Raw genomic sequence first — 22024 nt, 5'->3', positions numbered from 1 at the left:
ATGTTTCTCAACAAAATCATCAAATTTATACAATTGTTGAGAATATGTTATATAACATTCTCAATCTAACTGCAGTGTTCAAGCTTCTAGAGTGAGAAAAAGGTATTGTGAAAGGCAACGCGAGATTGGTGTTGAGCGTTTGATCAATGACTATTTTGGTCCCAACACGACGTACGGACTAGAGGTGTTCTGACGCCGATTTCGCATGCACAAATTCGTATTCCTTCGGATAGTAGAAGTTGTAACTGCTAATGATGAGTATTTTTAGGAGAGACGCGATGCTGCCACGAGATAAAGTTTGTCCTCTTTACAGAAGTGTACAGGAGCTATGCGGGTGTTGGCGTATGGGACATCATCCGATGCCGTCGATGAATATTTGCGGATGAGTTCAATGGCGACAAGAGATTCTCTAATGCATTTTGTTGATGGTGTTATTTCATGTTTTGGTGCCACATGTCTTAGAAGACCTACTGAACAAGATATGGCTAAACTTCTATATGTAACAGATCAACGTGGTTTCCCAAGCATGATAGGGAGTAGATTGCATGCATTGGCAGTGGAAAAATTGTCCTAGCGCATGGGGTGGACAATATACAGGGAGAAGTGGAAAACCAACGATTATTTTGGAAGTTGTGGCATCATACGACTTATGGATATGACATGCATTCTTTGGGACTCCAGGTTCGTGCAATGATATTAATGTACTCCATCGGTCTTCTATTTTTGATGATGTCTTAGAAGGTCGAGCACCATATGTTAATTATGTAGTGAATGATCATCAATATAATAGGGCATATTATCTTACTGATGGCATATATCCTGCATGGGCTACATTTGTCAAGTCAATCACTTCTCCACAAACTCAAAAGCATAAGTTGTTTGCTCAACACTAAGAGTCTATTAGAAAAGATGTTGAGCGAGCATTTGGAGTCGTACAAGCACGTTTCGCATTTTTGCGAAGGCCGTGTCTTGTATGGGATAAGATTTTGATGAGAAAAATTATGATGACTTGTCTACATTATTATCTCTCTTACTTTACTATTTCTCCAATTTAACTATTTATTATGATTTTTACAAAACGGGTGTGCAAAAGTGACCGGGACTCCTAAAGTGGGACGAAGGGAGTATGATAGTAGAAGATGAACGTGATACATATCGAAATTATTATGATGCCACTGAGTTTATTCAAGATACGCATACAAGAGTATATGAAGAAAATGTTGAAGCCTTTTGCTATTCCACTCAACGGATCGGGAGCTTGTCATCATATATGACTAATCGAGCTCAACTCCGCAATAGAGAAGCCCATATTGCTCTTCGAGAAGATTTGATTGAGCACATTTGGATTAAATTTGGGACAAACAATTAAATATGTACTAATGTTTATCTTGTTTAAGCTAGCTTTTTTTTCACTCTTCATTTGTATTTTGGTTTGTTTATTTCTATTATCGTATTGTATTTTTTAATCTGTGTAACTTATTATTATATTGTGCTTTCATTATTTGAATATCTAATATTTTTTGTTTTAAATTTGAACCATATACTTTTTTATTATAATTTTTAGACATTATTTAATATATTTAAATTAAGTATAAATAAAATATCAATATAAAATATATGAAAAAGAAAATATTTAATTGGGTTGGGTTGGGGTCATTTGTTGAAGTAAAAAAGCTAATAAGGGTTGAATTACTGAGGATTGTGTATGTGGAGGATAGAGAAATAAATATTTTATTAAAAAATTGATTGAGGTTCGTTTGGGCAGGGTGATGCATGGAGATAGTATGAGAAGCCGCCTGAAATAGCTGAAAAAAAAATAGGCAGGGAGTTACCAGTTTACTAGTGAGCGTACAGAATTTTATTTCTCGCTTACATCCAATTTACAGCAATACCCTTCGCAGGGTGGAATAATTTTTAATTTTTTTTACTTTAGCAATGGGGTGACATGTTTATCATTTCATAATTAAATTTTAATTAAAAAAGGAAAGGTAAATAAAAGATGTGCATTATTATGTGAAATACTTAAAAATAGAAAAAGTTACACTATTTTATGGGATGGAGTAGTTTAAAATTACATAAAATTTCATGTTTATTGAAAAAATTTAGGATACAAATACTATTATTGTGTTAATGGAAGATTGTAAATTTAAACATTTCTAAAACCAAATTTTATAATTGGTTAGTTTGTTGTTGTATTTAACGGAGAGCCTCGACATATTTGTGTGTAAAAATTTAGTGAAATCTATTGAATAAATTACCATAAAAACTTGAAACAGACAAAGTCATTTATCATTAAAAATTTGAGTGTTAAGAATTCGTAGTTAAGCCAAGATTCTGAGTGCTTCACTATACCCCTCATCAAAATATAGTATAAAGAAATAATTTTCTTCATAATTTATTTCTCCAAAAAATCCAAGCCAACCAGACACTTTTATTAAAGGTTCAACGAAATATAGATTATGCAATATAAACCTGATCAATTAACAGACAAAAATATGTTTTAAAACAAGGAAGCCTAAAACCTAAACGAATACTAAAGTAGAAGGCAGAGGGTTTTAAATTATTAGCTGCTCAGACTTGGCTCTTGTGCTCCGGTCTATGAGTGAACTCAAAGTCAATGTGAACAAATGCTCTCTCCACCTCTGAAAGTTGCTCCAGCTTTTCTTGTAGCGTTTCGCCGATATTATGTGCTTCGCCCAGCATCATAGTTTGCGGCAGCACAATGTCAACCTCCACAAAGTAGTGAGTGCCAAATGTGTATGCCCTTACTGTGTCAATGTGCTGAATTTCCTTATGATGATTCCATATCAGATAAGTCAGTTTCGTGAGGAAATCTGGCGGTGCTGTTCTTCCAATTAGCGACCTCACGTTTTCAAAAACAGTCTTACTCCAAGTGTTGATTGTGTAAAGTGCAATCTGAAATACAGAGTCGAATAGCATTGGCATGCATAATGACAGAATGGATGTTTTTGCCTGCATTGGAAATTAAATGCTAATTGAGTGTACTCACGATCATGGCTCCTGTAGGATCTATCCACCAGTAGAAACGGACCGCCAAAACAGCAGTGGCTAATCCAACAGAGTTGGTGATGACATCGAAGAAATGATCTTGGGCATAGGCTCTCACAATCTCATTCTTAAATCTGCGGCAATAAACCATAAGTGCAAACTTCACTACAGTTACAGATACCATGATGCCTATCATCCACATCTCCTGGCTATGGTTCATCTCTGGGCCAGTCTGTTCCACGAGAATAAAAATTGTTGGCGTAAACCAATTTAGAGAACTAGAGCTAATACAATTATTTAAAGATGAAATACCTTTGATATCAGTTGCCGAACAGACTCCAGTATAATTTGCAATCCCAGTGTTGCCATAACAGAAGCAAAAACAATTATGCCCTGTAAAAGATGCACTCAGTTAAAGGAACATATTTTGGTAAAACAGATCATCTTGTTAGCTAATATGCCCTATAAAAAGTGTGTTATTTTGAAGCAGATGCCAAATCTTACCACTGGTTGCATCCTTTTCTTTCCAATTGGATAATGATACTGGTTTGGATTTTTCATAGCATAGGATGTAAACCACAAGATCAGCCCAGATAAGAGATCAAGGAAAGAATCCATGGTTGATGCAATGACAGCTAAAGATCTGCTCTCAAGTGAAGCATACACTTTTGCAATGAAAAGGATCAGATTGGCAATGTTAGATATGTGAACAGCTAGCCTCTCACTCTTTGCATGCTGTTTCAGTTGATCCTGGAAAGATATAAGAGCATAATAAGCCATAAAAACAAGGATGATTTAACACAATCTTCAAGCAGAGCATAGAGATGATATCACTTGTCCATCAAAGAAGACATAAGTTATAGAAAGAATAAAAAGGTCAAAGCAGCAACTATCAGAACATATTGAAGTTATGAGTGATACAGGGATGAGTACTGATTCACAAATATTAATGTGGTTATTTCTGCTTCACTTTTAAAAGTATCATGTGAGTTTTCTTCTGAGTATGACAGGTTAAGTGAGGTGAAGAACCTCAGTAAGAGCATCTGTTAAAGCACCAGATACATGGATTGTCTCCATTTCATTGAATCCTTCCAGAAGTTTTTCCTGCTTTTTGTAATACTCGGCAACTTTTCGTTGTTTTCCTGGCAGGAAAAAAATATCACATTTTTGCATTGAACTCGCAATAAACCCTTATGAGGAAATTAATTAAACCCGGATAAGCTAATGAGATTAAGAAACAAAGCGCCAATTTAATGCATAATTAGGTACTCATAAAACATTTTATTGTGTTTGCATATCTATTTTTAAATTACAGAAAATATTACCCTCTAATGTATTTCTTTAAGGCAAGGCCAAATTATCCTATATCTATGTAGGCAGCCAGCGGATGTATATAACAAAACGTCAATAAATAAAATCTGAAATATGCGAATAAATATCAAATTACCTAAATTATTTTGACCTAACTAAAATGTACTGATAATTATTAACTACCACAAGTTACTTGTGGTAAAATATATAGTACGCTAATGAATTTATTATAGATGACCATAATACTTTATACTATTTAGTAACGCGTGAAGAATATATTAAATTGCTAAATTAAATCCACCACCAACATCAATAAATATCTAACTTCACAAATATCCACCAACAACCAAATCATCTAAAACCGCCGCCACCATCATCACACACACATGATATATTGATATATACAGAAACATCGATCGTGTACAATTAAGTTTTCAGATCCAGAATCATCAAACAAAATCGTCTTTCTTATTCCGTTAATTAAAAGGTATAAGGAGATTTTAGAGACCGAGACTAAATATTTTAAAACGTACATGTAGATTTTATTGTGGCTGCCGTTAATTTACAACCAGAGAATTGTTTCTGCAAAAGAGACTCCAACATTTGAATCTTAGTCAGAAAAATCATATCAAATTATCATATGAAGGAGCCATAACAAAAGGACACATTCAAAGTTTAATTAAAAAATTTAGAAGGAGACAGGACTGGAAAGAAAATTCCAAAAAAAAGGAGAATAGGATCTGGAATTATTCGCATACTTTAACATATTTGTATCCACCGCGTGCATCAGAGGAACAGGAGTGTTTATTTATACATGATTCATACGGCTTACTTATTTGTCTACTTTTTGACACAGTTCCCCTAATATTCTCCGCGGAAAATTCAGGAAATATGCGATATATATTAAGAATATGCACAAAGTAAATGCAGAAACATACTTTTGTTCCTGAAGAGACGCTGGATGTTGAAACTGGAGTGGCGATTGTCGGACTCGCGCTCCGGCAAGCGGAACGCATCCAAGTTGAGCCTCCACGACGGCTGGATAGTATCGGCGCTCAACAATTCTCTGCGGCTTTCGCTCACAACGGCGGCGGCGCTGGCACTCTCCATTCTGAGAGGTTTAATTTAGGTTTTCGATTTTGGGTGGAATTTGAAAAGGTTTGGATGCAATGCGGGTACAGGGAAACTACACGCGATATGAATCCCTCCTGTGATAATCATTGGAAGTTGGGATATATATATACGTGCTACGGCCTTCTTTTACTTAGTTTCCGAATTCTATTAGAATACGTTTACTCAATTTGATCATAAGAATGTCCACCGTAAGGCGGACACGCCCAATAGCCTCGTCTCAGTTTTTGTTCATAGCCCTCCAGTTTTATTGTCCATAGCCCCAAAATTCTATTTCCGCGACTATAGTGGACACCTCCAATAGCTCCCAAATTTTATAATCAACTTTCATTTTATAATATTTCAAGTAATTATGAACAAATTTATCGGGCTATACGTAATTAGAAGAACACGACTATACGAAGTAGAAGTAGAAGTAGAAGTAGAAGTAGAATTAGAATTACAATTAGAATTAGAATTAGAATTACAATTAGAATTAGAATTACAATTAGAATTAGAATTAGAATTAGAATTAGAATTAAAATTAAAATTAAAATTAAAATTAAAATTAAAATTAAAATTAAAATTAGAATTAGAATTAAAATTAAAATTAAAATTAAAATTAAAATTACACACTACATTTAATCTAGTACAAATCACTAACATGTTTACACTGTGCCACCACCTCCCCTACGTGCCCACACTTCTTCAATCAAATCGGCCTGCAGTGTGTTATGTGATGTGGTCATGCGCATATCAGCGAAGCGTTGGATCAAATATTCATTGCTCCGTGGTACGCCCATCTGGATCGGCGCGGAGGCAACACCGTGACTTGTACTTGCGCCTTCTTCCGGTGCCCATCGCTCTGCCGAAAAGCCTTCATCTTCTATTATCATATTATGCAATATGATACAGGCTAACATAATATTCGCGACATCATCTTCGTGCCAAACTCGTGCCGGACACCGTATAATAGCCCACCGCGATTGGAGGACACCAAAAGCCCGCTCAACATCCTTCCTAGCACTCTCTTGTTTGCGTGCAAAATATTGTTTCTTCGGTCCAACCGGTTGGCGGACAGTCTTCACGAATACGGACCAGCGCGGATATATCACATCTGCCAAATAGTAGGCCCTACTGTACTGCGTACCGTTGGCTACAAAGCTGATTTCTGGACCCTCCCCCCGGCACTCCTTGTTGAAAAGCGGCGATGACTGAAGAACATTGATGTTGTTGTTCGAACCTGCCACACCGAAATACGCATGTCAGATCCGCATACGGTAGTCCGCAACGGCTTCTAGAATCATTGTTGGATGTTTGCTTTTGAATCCAGTAGTGAACTGGCATTTCCATGCCACGGGGCAGTTCCTCCGCTCCCAATGCATGCAATCGATGCTTCCTAACATTCTTGGGCACCCGTGCATCGAACCGTGCATATCCATTAGGCGCTGACACTCATCCGGGTTGGGCTTCCGTAGAAACTCTCCACCGAAAATTTCTCGGATCCCCTTACAGAACTGCCTGAGCACCGTGAGGCCAGTCGTCTCACCCATCTGTAGGTATTCATCGAACATGTCCGCTGGTCCGGCGTAGGCAAGCTGCCGGATTGCAGCGGTGCACTTCTGTTGCGTAGACAGCCCGATCCGGCTAGCCGCATCACGCCGGAGGGTGAAGCACCGGTAACGCTCAGCCAAATTCGTCGCTATATAGTTGAACAGCCGTCGTGACATCCTGAATCTCCGGCGGAATATCTCGGGTGGATAACGGGGGTTATCCACAAAGTAATCATCCATTAGACGATGGTGCGCACCGACGTGGTCTCGTGGGATTGTCCGCCGATGAGTAATGGCACGAGGGATCGCATCCTCCGCATTCTCCGCCCCCTTCGCCAAACGGGCCGCTTCCTCCTGGGCGGCCTGGTGTTGCACTTGTTGAACCAGAGCATTCCAGCTGTCTCTCCACAAATTGTTCATTTTCGACCCCAAATTGTAGTGAGAGAAATTTTTATAGATGTAGAGTTGGAATGGTGTGAAAATAATGAATGGAGTGGGGTGTATTTATAGGTGAATTGAAATATAAAAAAAAAAAAAATTAATTTCGGCTATAGCCGCGGCGGTCGGTGCCGCCACTATAGGAGCCGCGGCTATAGCCGCGTCCTCGCCCATCTCGCCGCGTCCTCGCCCCGAAGTCGGCTGAAGCCCGTCCGCCCCCCTACCGCCCCCAAATCGCCGTCCGCCCGCGCCCTCCACTATAGCCCACCCGCCCCCCGCCCCAACCCGCGGCTATAGCCGCGGGCACCCCGTAGTGGATACCCTAAATTGAACTTCATTATTTTTGACGATTTATAAATTATATCACTACGTTACACCTCCAAATTAAAAATTAATTTGTTATTATATTTAAAAAAATCATCGACTTTGTTAGGTTTATTATTTATGGTTGATTGATTTTGTTTGAGCTATCAGTATGGTAATTTGAATTGTTTAACATGGGAAATAAATACTAGAAGAAACAGCCTACCTAACTTCTTTCTCTTTTGGTTCGGGGTCATATGGGTATGGCTTCATCTATTACAGTACTTAAATAATTTAGAAAAGTGACAATCAAGTTAATAAAGTATTTTAGGGCATTCGATGGAATACAATCTTTTCACAAAATAACAGTTGACATTTCTTATTTTAGTTATCAATGTTATTAATGAGATTCTATGTTTTATGTACATGGTATTTAATGTCATCAATATTTTTGTCATGCGTTTAAATATTAAAATAAAAATAATGTACTCCACTTCATATGTCACTAAGTCCAATTTTTTTATTATTTTTTATTCATCCATCAATAAATGTCTCATTCAGTCATTCTACTTTTACTTTTTTATAAATAAACTTCAAATTCCACTAACTCATTCTACTAACATTTTATTATAAAATTAATACTCCCTCCATCCCAAGGTAGTTGAGTCGTATTTCTTTTTAGTTTGTTCCAAGGTAGTTGAGTCATTTCCTTTTTTGGTAAAATTTTTATTCCTTCTCTTACTTTCCTCTCTCCACTTTAACCTTTAACAAATCAATTTCTTAAATCTCGTGCTCAAAAGAAATGCCTCAACTACCTTGGGACGGAGGGAGTATATAAAAATAGGACTCATATTCTAGTTTTTCCCACTTTCTTTCACAAAATCCAACAATTTTTTAAAAATCACATCCGTCAAAATTGAGATATTTATTGATAGATGGAATGAATATTTTGATAATAGTATTAATTAATTTAATTTGTCTATTGAAAAACAGTATTGATTGTTGCCTCTTGACCGGTAAAGTAGGCATTTAGTTTACTGGTAAATAATAGTAGAATGGTATTCAAATTAGGTTGAGACAAAAAATTAAGGTTTGCATTTTTATGTTCTTGATTTTTAAAGAATATCATTATAAGTCTCTAAAATATAAAATTCTTTTTTTTTTATTTTTTGCCATGAAACCTAAGAGGGTATGGATGTCTTTTAATAAAAGCTACTAGTATCTTTTTTCCTTCTTTATATCTAACATGTCTCTATCTTTCTTTTTTGAGGGGCTTACATAGTATCTTTATCTTCATTCTTATCTGCCATTCAACTTAAGTGCATTACATCATTGGCATTCATAAAAAGTACAATTATCATCTAAATTATGATACTTTACATAATTTGTAATTTTAATTCGATGACTTTAAAAAGTTGCAAAGAAGTATAATATTTTTAGGGGAGTTTTTAACCTTCTTGTAATTAAAGTTCTTGAAAAACATCCAACAACCCGATCTATGAGTTTTTTATTCGATATGTCTATTCACAAAAGAATATGAATAAACAACATGGACGGTGTTCGATTTTCTAGATAAAATAGTATCAATATATAATTTAGGATTGAGTCGTAGGATCTATAACTCAATCTCATAAACTAAACACACGAGATACAATCTTGTAAACCTAAGAGCCCCATGGAGTATAATATAATGCTCAAATCTTTGTGCAATTCTAGTACAATTCCCTTAATATAGTCCCATAGGGAATATAGTGTCTTTAGCTATACAACAAATTATTACTCCGTACAGTGACGGAACTAGAAAATCAAATAAGCCGGTGCTAAAAATAAAATTAAAATTAAAATTAAAAAATACTAATAATAATAATAATTATTATTATTATTATTGTTATTTTCAATTAATTAATATTCCATTCGTCTGCCATAAGGAGTCCCGGTTCACTTTTACTATAAATGGTAGGTACATCACACTATCCATTAACTCATTGCACTCACATTTTATATAAAACTAATATAGTATATCAAAATGAGTTTCACATTCCACTATCTTTTTTCAACCACTTCCCTTTTATATTTCTTCTTTAAACTTATGCCGAACATAAATGAGACTCCTAATAACGAACGGAGAGAGTATTGTTTTAAGATTATGAGGATAGTTAGATTTGAAAAATAGAGATGAGTATGTTGTGTGTGTTGAGCAATTGAGAAATTGTACTTTCATTTCTATTACATTACAATCAACTAAATAATTAATCGTGGAAACTCAACCATTGGACAAGAGTAATATGCAATGTATATTTCAATACTAAGATGAATATAAAATATTTATTTATAATATTTGATAATGCCTTCCTCATCACTTTTTTTATTGTTCAAAAAATTCTATGTTGCATATTTGGTTGAGATATTTGCAATATGCTTTTTTCTTATGAATACGATATTAGTATACTCCCTCCGTCCCATATAAATAGGTCATATTTCATTTTTCGTCCGTCCTATACAAATAGTCCACATCCATTTATGGCAACCTTTTTTCCTTCTCTTTTACTTTATTATTTATGGGTCCCACCATCCTCTACACAATTTCAACAATTTTTTCTTCTTCTCTCTTACTTTAACAATTACACATTAAAACTCGTGTCAACCCTAAAATTTCTATTTCTATGGGACGGAGGGAGTATTTTGATTTGATGGAGTAATAAATTATTATCCAAAATATTTTAATTGGAGTAGTAATTAATTTAATATTATTACTCTATAAAAAGTTAAAATAGCATACATTGTGTTAGACATCTTTCTCTCTCTTGGTTTGTATATATATTCTATCTCTATTTTTACACAGAGACTCTTCATATCTTCTCACCCATCTCTCTAAAAATCAACAAGAAGAACAGTTACTGGTACTCTCTTCAATTTCCGCTCCAAGCACGCAATAATTATACAGTGCCCGGCGCCGGCAAGCCCCCGCTGGAGCGGGGGCTTGTCCCTTACTAGATCTGTCGCTGACACCGGCGGATCCAGGTGGGGTCGAGTGGGGTCGGCCGACCCCACCACCATGCCCCGGAGTGCAGCCGGAAAGCTCCTTTCTTCGACCTCCGACCCTACGGCGTTCGCGTCTCCTCCCCCACCTCACGCAGTGTGAGATGAGACTGAGCAGAGAGAAAGAAAGGAAGTGAGGTAGAGACCTAGAATTAAATGGCATCAACAAAGATGCACCCATAATTTGCTAATTTTAAAAGATTAGAGATCTTGAATATGTATCTAATTTTAAAATGGCCTTTGAATTTTTCTTTCTTTATTTGTATTAGTTCTCAGAAGTCCATTAAACGTGTATTCTCGTCTAATAATTATATTTAATGTTACATAGTATACTATGTTATTTTATATATTACTAAATAAACTTATCTAAAATAAACACATACTATAGAAGTAAATATCTCTTATTTTCTTCTAATTTCAGTTTTATAATTTAGAATTTCAATATTATTATTCATATTCAAATTATGTTCAATTTTTTAAAATGTGGAATGTTAGTGAAAAAGTATACTCATTTTATCCTACCATAAGCGACTCAGTAATTTTTTTTGGACATCTCAACTAATATAAGTCATTTTTTTCTTTTGGCAAGATGTAACATAATTATTCGTTTACTTTATCTTTTTGCTTCTGTTCTTTATCTCATCTTCTATTTTATATTTTCTTCACTTAATTTTCTAAACATCATTTTCTTAAATTCTGTACCCACAGGGTGCGACGAAGGGAGTATGTTGTTTTAAGAATATCCATACTCGCATAAACTATTGATATTAAAATATATTTTTATAAAAATAATTAATATAAACGTTATTTAAATATTTATAATGTTGTTCGACCCCACGATATTTAATTTCTGGATCCGCCATTGCTCGCTGACTCCGTATATGTGTATCTATGATAATAGCGTTATGCATATTTCTGGTACCTCATAATAACGTTTAGATGTTTTCATTATTTTCAAAAAAAATTCCCCTTTTCTTTCTGTATCAAGAAACACTCTGCCACATTGCACTATGTGAGTAAACTAGAGCATGTTAACGCACTGAGTATATGTTAAAAGATCTTTCTTAACGTATCTTGATGATTAGTAAATACATACCAGTTTTGATTCTTCATGTAGGGGAAATACCGTGAAGAATTATGGAATATCATCGTAGATAGATACATTTTTCGTTGATTTAATCATTTTGTTTATTGCCACTGTTTGGAAGATGGAGTTGGTTAGAGAGAAGATAGACAAGTAATTGGTTATGTGTAGGTGGAGTTATTATTACTTTTATTGATTGATAGATGAAAATGATTTGGATTGTTTATATTGGTGCCAACCACATCATGGAGTATTGATTTGTGCCCAAAACGCATAAATCTGTTATTCAAACGGCGTGATCAGTGATTGTTTATACTATTAAAGTCAAATTATTATAATCATCAAATGACATTAATAAAGTATTTCATCAAACTGCTATTAATTTGTTTTACATTACTTCGTATTGAATTTTTAAAAATTATATATTAATTTTTAAGTACTTAATCATATTATTGAACATCTTCTAATTTTTTAATTATTAATAAATACTATAAATTCAGTTATTATAATATCTTTTATTTACCTAAAGACATGGTCAATTTAATGTTATAAGTTCATTTATAATGAATGTTGTTTGATGAACAGATTTATGCGTTTTGGGCACAACACTCCATGATGTGTTTGATACTACTGCAGAGGATTCAAGTTCGAAAATTTAATAATTTTTTATGAGTAGTGATTTAGAGACTACTTTGACATAAACTTAATTTAAATATATCACATCTGCCAAATAGTAGGCCCTACTGTACTGCGTACCGTTGGCTACAAAGCTGATTTCTGGACCCTCCCCCCGGCACTCCTTGTTGAAAAGCGGCGATGACTGAAGAACATTGATGTTGTTGTTCGAACCTGCCACACCGAAATACGCATGCCAGATCCGCATACGGTAGTCCGCAACGGCTTCTAGAATCATTGTTGGATGTTTGCTTTTGAATCCAGTAGTGAACTGGCATTTCCATGCCACGGGGCAGTTCCTCCGCTCCCAATGCATGCAATCGATGCTTCCTAACATTCTTGGGCACCCGTGCATCGAACCGTGCATATCCATTAGGCGCTGACACTCATCCGGGTTGGGCTTCCGTAGAAACTCTCCACCGAAAATTTCTCGGATCCCCTTACAGAACTGCCTGAGCACCGTGAGGCCAGTCGTCTCACCCATCTGTAGGTATTCATCGAACATGTCCGCTGGTCCGGCGTAGGCAAGCTGCCGGATTGCAGCGGTGCACTTCTGTTGCGTAGACAGCCCGATCCGGCTAGCCGCATCACGCCGGAGGGTGAAGCACCGGTAACGCTCAGCCAAATTCGTCGCTATATAGTTGAACAGCCGTCGTGACATCCTGAATCTCCGGCGGAATATCTCGGGTGGATAACGGGGGTTATCCACAAAGTAATCATCCATTAGACGATGGTGCGCACCGACGTGGTCTCGTGGGATTGTCCGCCGATGAGTAATGGCACGAGGGATCGCATCCTCCGCATTCTCCGCCCCCCTTCGCCAAACGGGCCGCTTCCTCCTGGGCGGCCTGGTGTTGCACTTGTTGAACCAGAGCATTCCAGCTGTCTCTCCACAAATTGTTCATTTCCGACCCCAAATTGTAGTGAGAGAAATTTTTATAGATGTAGAGTTGGAATGGTGTGAAAATAATGAATGGAGTGGGGTGTATTTATAGGTGAATTGAAATATAAAAAAAAAAAATTAATTTCGGCTATAGCCGCGGCGGTCGGTGCCGCCACTATAGGAGCCGCGGCTATAGCCGCGTCCTCGCCCATCTCGCCGCGTCCTCGCCCCGAAGTCGGCTGAAGCCCGTCCGCCCCCCTACCGCCCCCAAATCGCCGTCCGCCCGCGCCCTCCACTATAGCCCACCCGCCCCCCGCCCCAACCCGCGGCTATAGCCGCGGGCACCCCGTAGTGGATACCCTAAATTGAACTTCATTATTTTTGACGATTTATAAATTATATCACTACGTTACACCTCCAAATTAAAAATTAATTTGTTATTATATTTAAAAAAATCATCGACTTTGTTAGGTTTATTATTTATGGTTGATTGATTTTGTTTGAGCTATCAGTATGGTAATTTGAATTGTTTAACATGGGAAATAAATACTAGAAGAAACAGCCTACCTAACTTCTTTCTCTTTTGGTTCGGGGTCATATGGGTATGGCTTCATCTATTACAGTACTTAAATAATTTAGAAAAGTGACAATCAAGTTAATAAAGTATTTTAGGGCATTCGATGGAATACAATCTTTTCACAAAATAACAGTTGACATTTCTTATTTTAGTTATCAATGTTATTAATGAGATTCTATGTTTTATGTACATGGTATTTAATGTCATCAATATTTTTGTCATGCGTTTAAATATTAAAATAAAAATAATGTACTCCACTTCATATGTCACTAAGTCCAATTTTTTTATTATTTTTTATTCATCCATCAATAAATGTCTCATTCAGTCATTCTACTTTTACTTTTTTATAAATAAACTTCAAATTCCACTAACTCATTCTACTAACATTTTATTATAAAATTAATACTCCCTCCATCCCAAGGTAGTTGAGTCGTATTTCTTTTTAGTTTGTTCCAAGGTAGTTGAGTCATTTCCTTTTTTGGTAAAATTTTTATTCCTTCTCTTACTTTCCTCTCTCCACTTTAACCTTTAACAAATCAATTTCTTAAATCTCGTGCTCAAAAGAAATGCCTCAACTACCTTGGGACGGAGGGAGTATATAAAAATAGGACTCATATTCTAGTTTTTCCCACTTTCTTTCACAAAATCCAACAATTTTTTAAAAATCACATCCGTCAAAATTGAGATATTTATTGATAGATGGAATGAATATTTTGATAATAGTATTAATTAATTTAATTTGTCTATTGAAAAACAGTATTGATTGTTGCCTCTTGACCGGTAAAGTAGGCATTTAGTTTACTGGTAAATAATAGTAGAATGGTATTCAAATTAGGTTGAGACAAAAAATTAAGGTTTGCATTTTTATGTTCTTGATTTTTAAAGAATATCATTATAAGTCTCTAAAATATAAAATTCTTTTTTTTTTATTTTTTGCCATGAAACCTAAGAGGGTATGGATGTCTTTTAATAAAAGCTACTAGTATCTTTTTTCCTTCTTTATATCTAACATGTCTCTATCTTTCTTTTTTGAGGGGCTTACATAGTATCTTTATCTTCATTCTTATCTGCCATTCAACTTAAGTGCATTACATCATTGGCATTCATAAAAAGTACAATTATCATCTAAATTATGATACTTTACATAATTTGTAATTTTAATTCGATGACTTTAAAAAGTTGCAAAGAAGTATAATATTTTTAGGGGAGTTTTTAACCTTCTTGTAATTAAAGTTCTTGAAAAACATCCAACAACCCGATCTATGAGTTTTTTATTCGATATGTCTATTCACAAAAGAATATGAATAAACAACATGGACGGTGTTCGATTTTCTAGATAAAATAGTATCAATATATAATTTAGGATTGAGTCGTAGGATCTATAACTCAATCTCATAAACTAAACACACGAGATACAATCTTGTAAACCTAAGAGCCCCATGGAGTATAATATAATGCTCAAATCTTTGTGCAATTCTAGTACAATTCCCTTAATATAGTCCCATAGGGAATATAGTGTCTTTAGCTATACAACAAATTATTACTCCGTACAGTGACGGAACTAGAAAATCAAATAAGCCGGTGCTAAAAATAAAATTAAAATTAAAATTAAAAAATACTAATAATAATAATAATTATTATTATTATTATTGTTATTTTCAATTAATTAATATTCCATTCGTCTGCCATAAGGAGTCCCGGTTCACTTTTACTATAAATGGTAGGTACATCACACTATCCATTAACTCATTGCACTCACATTTTATATAAAACTAATATAGTATATCAAAATGAGTTTCACATTCCACTATCTTTTTTCAACCACTTCCCTTTTATATTTCTTCTTTAAACTTATGCCGAACATAAATGAGACTCCTAATAACGAACGGAGAGAGTATTGTTTTAAGATTATGAGGATAGTTAGATTTGAAAAATAGAGATGAGTATGTTGTGTGTGTTGAGCAATTGAGAAATTGTACTTTCATTTCTATTACATTACAATCAACTAAATAATTAATCGTGGAAACTCAACCATTGGACAAGAGTAATATGCAATGTATATTTCAATACTAAGATGAATATAAAATATTTATTTATAATATTTGATAATGCCTTCCTCATCACTTTTTTTATTGTTCAAAAAATTCTATGTTGCATATTTGGTTGAGATATTTGCAATATGCTTTTTTCTTATGAATACGATATTAGTATACTCCCTCCGTCCCATATAAATAGGTCATATTTCATTTTTCGTCCGTCCTATACAAATAGTCCACATCCATTTATGGCAACCTTTTTTCCTTCTCTTTTACTTTATTATTTATGGGTCCCACCATCCTCTACACAATTTCAACAATTTTTTCTTCTTCTCTCTTACTTTAACAATTACACATTAAAACTCGTGTCAACCCTAAAATTTCTATTTCTATGGGACGGAGGGAGTATTTTGATTTGATGGAGTAATAAATTATTATCCAAAATATTTTAATTGGAGTAGTAATTAATTTAATATTATTACTCTATAAAAAGTTAAAATAGCATACATTGTGTTAGACATCTTTCTCTCTCTTGGTTTGTATATATATTCTATCTCTATTTTTACACAGAGACTCTTCATATCTTCTCACCCATCTCTCTAAAAATCAACAAGAAGAACAGTTACTGGTACTCTCTTCAATTTCCGCTCCAAGCACGCAATAATTATACAGTGCCCGGCGCCGGCAAGCCCCCGCTGGAGCGGGGGCTTGTCCCTTACTAGATCTGTCGCTGACACCGGCGGATCCAGGTGGGGTCGAGTGGGGTCGGCCGACCCCACCACCATGCCCCGGAGTGCAGCCGGAAAGCTCCTTTCTTCGACCTCCGACCCTACGGCGTTCGCGTCTCCTCCCCCACCTCACGCAGTGTGAGATGAGACTGAGCAGAGAGAAAGAAAGGAAGTGAGGTAGAGACCTAGAATTAAATGGCATCAACAAAGATGCACCCATAATTTGCTAATTTTAAAAGATTAGAGATCTTGAATATGTATCTAATTTTAAAATGGCCTTTGAATTTTTCTTTCTTTATTTGTATTAGTTCTCAGAAGTCCATTAAACGTGTATTCTCGTCTAATAATTATATTTAATGTTACATAGTATACTATGTTATTTTATATATTACTAAATAAACTTATCTAAAATAAACACATACTATAGAAGTAAATATCTCTTATTTTCTTCTAATTTCAGTTTTATAATTTAGAATTTCAATATTATTATTCATATTCAAATTATGTTCAATTTTTTAAAATGTGGAATGTTAGTGAAAAAGTATACTCATTTTATCCTACCATAAGCGACTCAGTAATTTTTTTTGGACATCTCAACTAATATAAGTCATTTTTTTCTTTGGCAAGATGTAACATAATTATTCGTTTACTTTATCTTTTTGCTTCTGTTCTTTATCTCATCTTCTATTTTATATTTTCTTCACTTAATTTTCTAAACATCATTTTCTTAAATTCTGTACCCACAGGGTGCGACGAAGGGAGTATGTTGTTTTAAGAATATCCATACTCGCATAAACTATTGATATTAAAATATATTTTTATAAAAATAATTAATATAAACGTTATTTAAATATTTATAATGTTGTTCGACCCCACGATATTTAATTTCTGGATCCGCCATTGCTCGCTGACTCCGTATATGTGTATCTATGATAATAGCGTTATGCATATTTCTGGTACCTCATAATAACGTTTAGATGTTTTCATTATTTTCAAAAAAAATTCCCCTTTTCTTTCTGTATCAAGAAACACTCTGCCACATTGCACTATGTGAGTAAACTAGAGCATGTTAACGCACTGAGTATATGTTAAAAGATCTTTCTTAACGTATCTTGATGATTAGTAAATACATACCAGTTTTGATTCTTCATGTAGGGGAAATACCGTGAAGAATTATGGAATATCATCGTAGATAGATACATTTTTCGTTGATTTAATCATTTTGTTTATTGCCACTGTTTGGAAGATGGAGTTGGTTAGAGAGAAGATAGACAAGTAATTGGTTATGTGTAGGTGGAGTTATTATTACTTTTATTGATTGATAGATGAAAATGATTTGGATTGTTTATATTGGTGCCAACCACATCATGGAGTATTGATTTGTGCCCAAAACGCATAAATCTGTTATTCAAACGGCGTGATCAGTGATTGTTTATACTATTAAAGTCAAATTATTATAATCATCAAATGACATTAATAAAGTATTTCATCAAACTGCTATTAATTTGTTTTACATTACTTCGTATTGAATTTTTAAAAATTATATATTAATTTTTAAGTACTTAATCATATTATTGAACATCTTCTAATTTTTTAATTATTAATAAATACTATAAATTCAGTTATTATAATATCTTTTATTTACCTAAAGACATGGTCAATTTAATGTTATAAGTTCATTTATAATGAATGTTGTTTGATGAACAGATTTATGCGTTTTGGGCACAACACTCCATGATGTGTTTGATACTACTGCAGAGGATTCAAGTTCGAAAATTTAATAATTTTTTATGAGTAGTGATTTAGAGACTACTTTGACATAAACTTAATTTAAATATATCACATCTGCCAAATAGTAGGCCCTACTGTACTGCGTACCGTTGGCTACAAAGCTGATTTCTGGACCCTCCCCCCGGCACTCCTTGTTGAAAAGCGGCGATGACTGAAGAACATTGATGTTGTTGTTCGAACCTGCCACACCGAAATACGCATGCCAGATCCGCATACGGTAGTCCGCAACGGCTTCTAGAATCATTGTTGGATGTTTGCTTTTGAATCCAGTAGTGAACTGGCATTTCCATGCCACGGGGCAGTTCCTCCGCTCCCAATGCATGCAATCGATGCTTCCTAACATTCTTGGGCACCCGTGCATCGAACCGTGCATATCCATTAGGCGCTGACACTCATCCGGGTTGGGCTTCCGTAGAAACTCTCCACCGAAAATTTCTCGGATCCCCTTACAGAACTGCCTGAGCACCGTGAGGCCAGTCGTCTCACCCATCTGTAGGTATTCATCGAACATGTCCGCTGGTCCGGCGTAGGCAAGCTGCCGGATTGCAGCGGTGCACTTCTGTTGCGTAGACAGCCCGATCCGGCTAGCCGCATCACGCCGGAGGGTGAAGCACCGGTAACGCTCAGCCAAATTCGTCGCTATATAGTTGAACAGCCGTCGTGACATCCTGAATCTCCGGCAGAATATCTCGGGTGGATAACGGGGGTTATCCACAAAGTAATCATCCATTAGACGATGGTGCGCACCGACGTGGTCTCGTGGGATTGTCCGCCGATGAGTAATGGCACGAGGGATCGCATCCTCCGCATTCTCCGCCCCCTTCGCCAAACGGGCCGCTTCCTCCTGGGCGGCCTGGTGTTGCACTTGTTGAACCAGAGCATTCCAGCTGTCTCTCCACAAATTGTTCATTTCCGACCCCAAATTGTAGTGAGAGAAATTTTTATAGATGTAGAGTTGGAATGGTGTGAAAATAATGAATGGAGTGGGGTGTATTTATAGGTGAATTGAAATATAAAAAAAAAAAAATTAATTTCGGCTATAGCCGCGGCGGTCGGTGCCGCCACTATAGGAGCCGCGGCTATAGCCGCGTCCTCGCCCATCTCGCCGCGTCCTCGCCCCGAAGTCGGCTGAAGCCCGTCCGCCCCCCTACCGCCCCCAAATCGCCGTCCGCCCGCGCCCTCCACTATAGCCCACCCGCCCCCCGCCCCAACCCGCGGCTATAGCCGCGGGCACCCCGTAGTGGATACCCTAAATTGAACTTCATTATTTTTGACGATTTATAAATTATATCACTACGTTACACCTCCAAATTAAAAATTAATTTGTTATTATATTTAAAAAAATCATCGACTTTGTTAGGTTTATTATTTATGGTTGATTGATTTTGTTTGAGCTATCAGTATGGTAATTTGAATTGTTTAACATGGGAAATAAATACTAGAAGAAACAGCCTACCTAACTTCTTTCTCTTTTGGTTCGGGGTCATATGGGTATGGCTTCATCTATTACAGTACTTAAATAATTTAGAAAAGTGACAATCAAGTTAATAAAGTATTTTAGGGCATTCGATGGAATACAATCTTTTCACAAAATAACAGTTGACATTTCTTATTTTAGTTATCAATGTTATTAATGAGATTCTATGTTTTATGTACATGGTATTTAATGTCATCAATATTTTTGTCATGCGTTTAAATATTAAAATAAAAATAATGTACTCCACTTCATATGTCACTAAGTCCAATTTTTTTATTATTTTTTATTCATCCATCAATAAATGTCTCATTCAGTCATTCTACTTTTACTTTTTTATAAATAAACTTCAAATTCCACTAACTCATTCTACTAACATTTTATTATAAAATTAATACTCCCTCCATCCCAAGGTAGTTGAGTCGTATTTCTTTTTAGTTTGTTCCAAGGTAGTTGAGTCATTTCCTTTTTTGGTAAAATTTTTATTCCTTCTCTTACTTTCCTCTCTCCACTTTAACCTTTAACAAATCAATTTCTTAAATCTCGTGCTCAAAAGAAATGCCTCAACTACCTTGGGACGGAGGGAGTATATAAAAATAGGACTCATATTCTAGTTTTTCCCACTTTCTTTCACAAAATCCAACAATTTTTTAAAAATCACATCCGTCAAAATTGAGATATTTATTGATAGATGGAATGAATATTTTGATAATAGTATTAATTAATTTAATTTGTCTATTGAAAAACAGTATTGATTGTTGCCTCTTGACCGGTAAAGTAGGCATTTAGTTTACTGGTAAATAATAGTAGAATGGTATTCAAATTAGGTTGAGACAAAAAATTAAGGTTTGCATTTTTATGTTCTTGATTTTTAAAGAATATCATTATAAGTCTCTAAAATATAAAATTCTTTTTTTTTTATTTTTTGCCATGAAACCTAAGAGGGTATGGATGTCTTTTAATAAAAGCTACTAGTATCTTTTTTCCTTCTTTATATCTAACATGTCTCTATCTTTCTTTTTTGAGGGGCTTACATAGTATCTTTATCTTCATTCTTATCTGCCATTCAACTTAAGTGCATTACATCATTGGCATTCATAAAAAGTACAATTATCATCTAAATTATGATACTTTACATAATTTGTAATTTTAATTCGATGACTTTAAAAAGTTGCAAAGAAGTATAATATTTTTAGGGGAGTTTTTAACCTTCTTGTAATTAAAGTTCTTGAAAAACATCCAACAACCCGATCTATGAGTTTTTTATTCGATATGTCTATTCACAAAAGAATATGAATAAACAACATGGACGGTGTTCGATTTTCTAGATAAAATAGTATCAATATATAATTTAGGATTGAGTCGTAGGATCTATAACTCAATCTCATAAACTAAACACACGAGATACAATCTTGTAAACCTAAGAGCCCCATGGAGTATAATATAATGCTCAAATCTTTGTGCAATTCTAGTACAATTCCCTTAATATAGTCCCATAGGGAATATAGTGTCTTTAGCTATACAACAAATTATTACTCCGTACAGTGACGGAACTAGAAAATCAAATAAGCCGGTGCTAAAAATAAAATTAAAATTAAAATTAAAAAATACTAATAATAATAATTATTATTATTATTATTATTGTTATTTTCAATTAATTAATATTCCATTCGTCTGCCATAAGGAGTCCCGGTTCACTTTTACTATAAATGGTAGGTACATCACACTATCCATTAACTCATTGCACTCACATTTTATATAAAACTAATATAGTATATCAAAATGAGTTTCACATTCCACTATCTTTTTTCAACCACTTCCCTTTTATATTTCTTCTTTAAACTTATGCCGAACATAAATGAGACTCCTAATAACGAACGGAGAGAGTATTGTTTTCAGATTATGAGGATAGTTAGATTTGAAAAATAGAGATGAGTATGTTGTGTGTGTTGAGCAATTGAGAAATTGTACTTTCATTTCTATTACATTACAATCAACTAAATAATTAATCGT

General features: G+C 35.0%; 1 protein-coding gene across 2 annotated transcripts; it reads right to left on the bottom strand.

The window, feature by feature from the left end:
- Positions 1–2411: 2411 nt before the first annotated feature.
- Positions 2412–5543, bottom strand: LOC121742917 (metal tolerance protein 10-like). Of its 2 annotated transcripts, XM_042136048.1 has the most exons (6): positions 5259–5543; positions 4039–4151; positions 3514–3759; positions 3322–3402; positions 3011–3241; positions 2412–2916 (listed from the first exon to the last, which is right to left on the bottom strand). In XM_042136048.1, exons 1-6 carry the CDS (start codon positions 5428–5430, stop codon positions 2572–2574), a joined length of 1188 nt encoding a protein of 395 aa, XP_041991982.1. In that variant the 5' UTR covers positions 5431–5543; the 3' UTR covers positions 2412–2571. The 2 variants fall into 2 exon arrangements, with proteins under 2 accessions (XP_041991982.1, XP_041991983.1); XM_042136049.1 differs by lacking the exon at positions 4039–4151 and having other exon boundaries at positions 5259–5490.
- Positions 5544–22024: the final 16481 nt, after the last annotated feature.

Source organism: Salvia splendens, chromosome 8, assembly GCF_004379255.2.
Source record: "Salvia splendens isolate huo1 chromosome 8, SspV2, whole genome shotgun sequence".
NCBI classification, from domain to species: domain Eukaryota; kingdom Viridiplantae; phylum Streptophyta; class Magnoliopsida; order Lamiales; family Lamiaceae; genus Salvia; species Salvia splendens.
The sequence above is the reverse complement of the archived record's forward strand: the minus strand, read 5'-3'. Positions and strand labels throughout refer to the sequence as shown.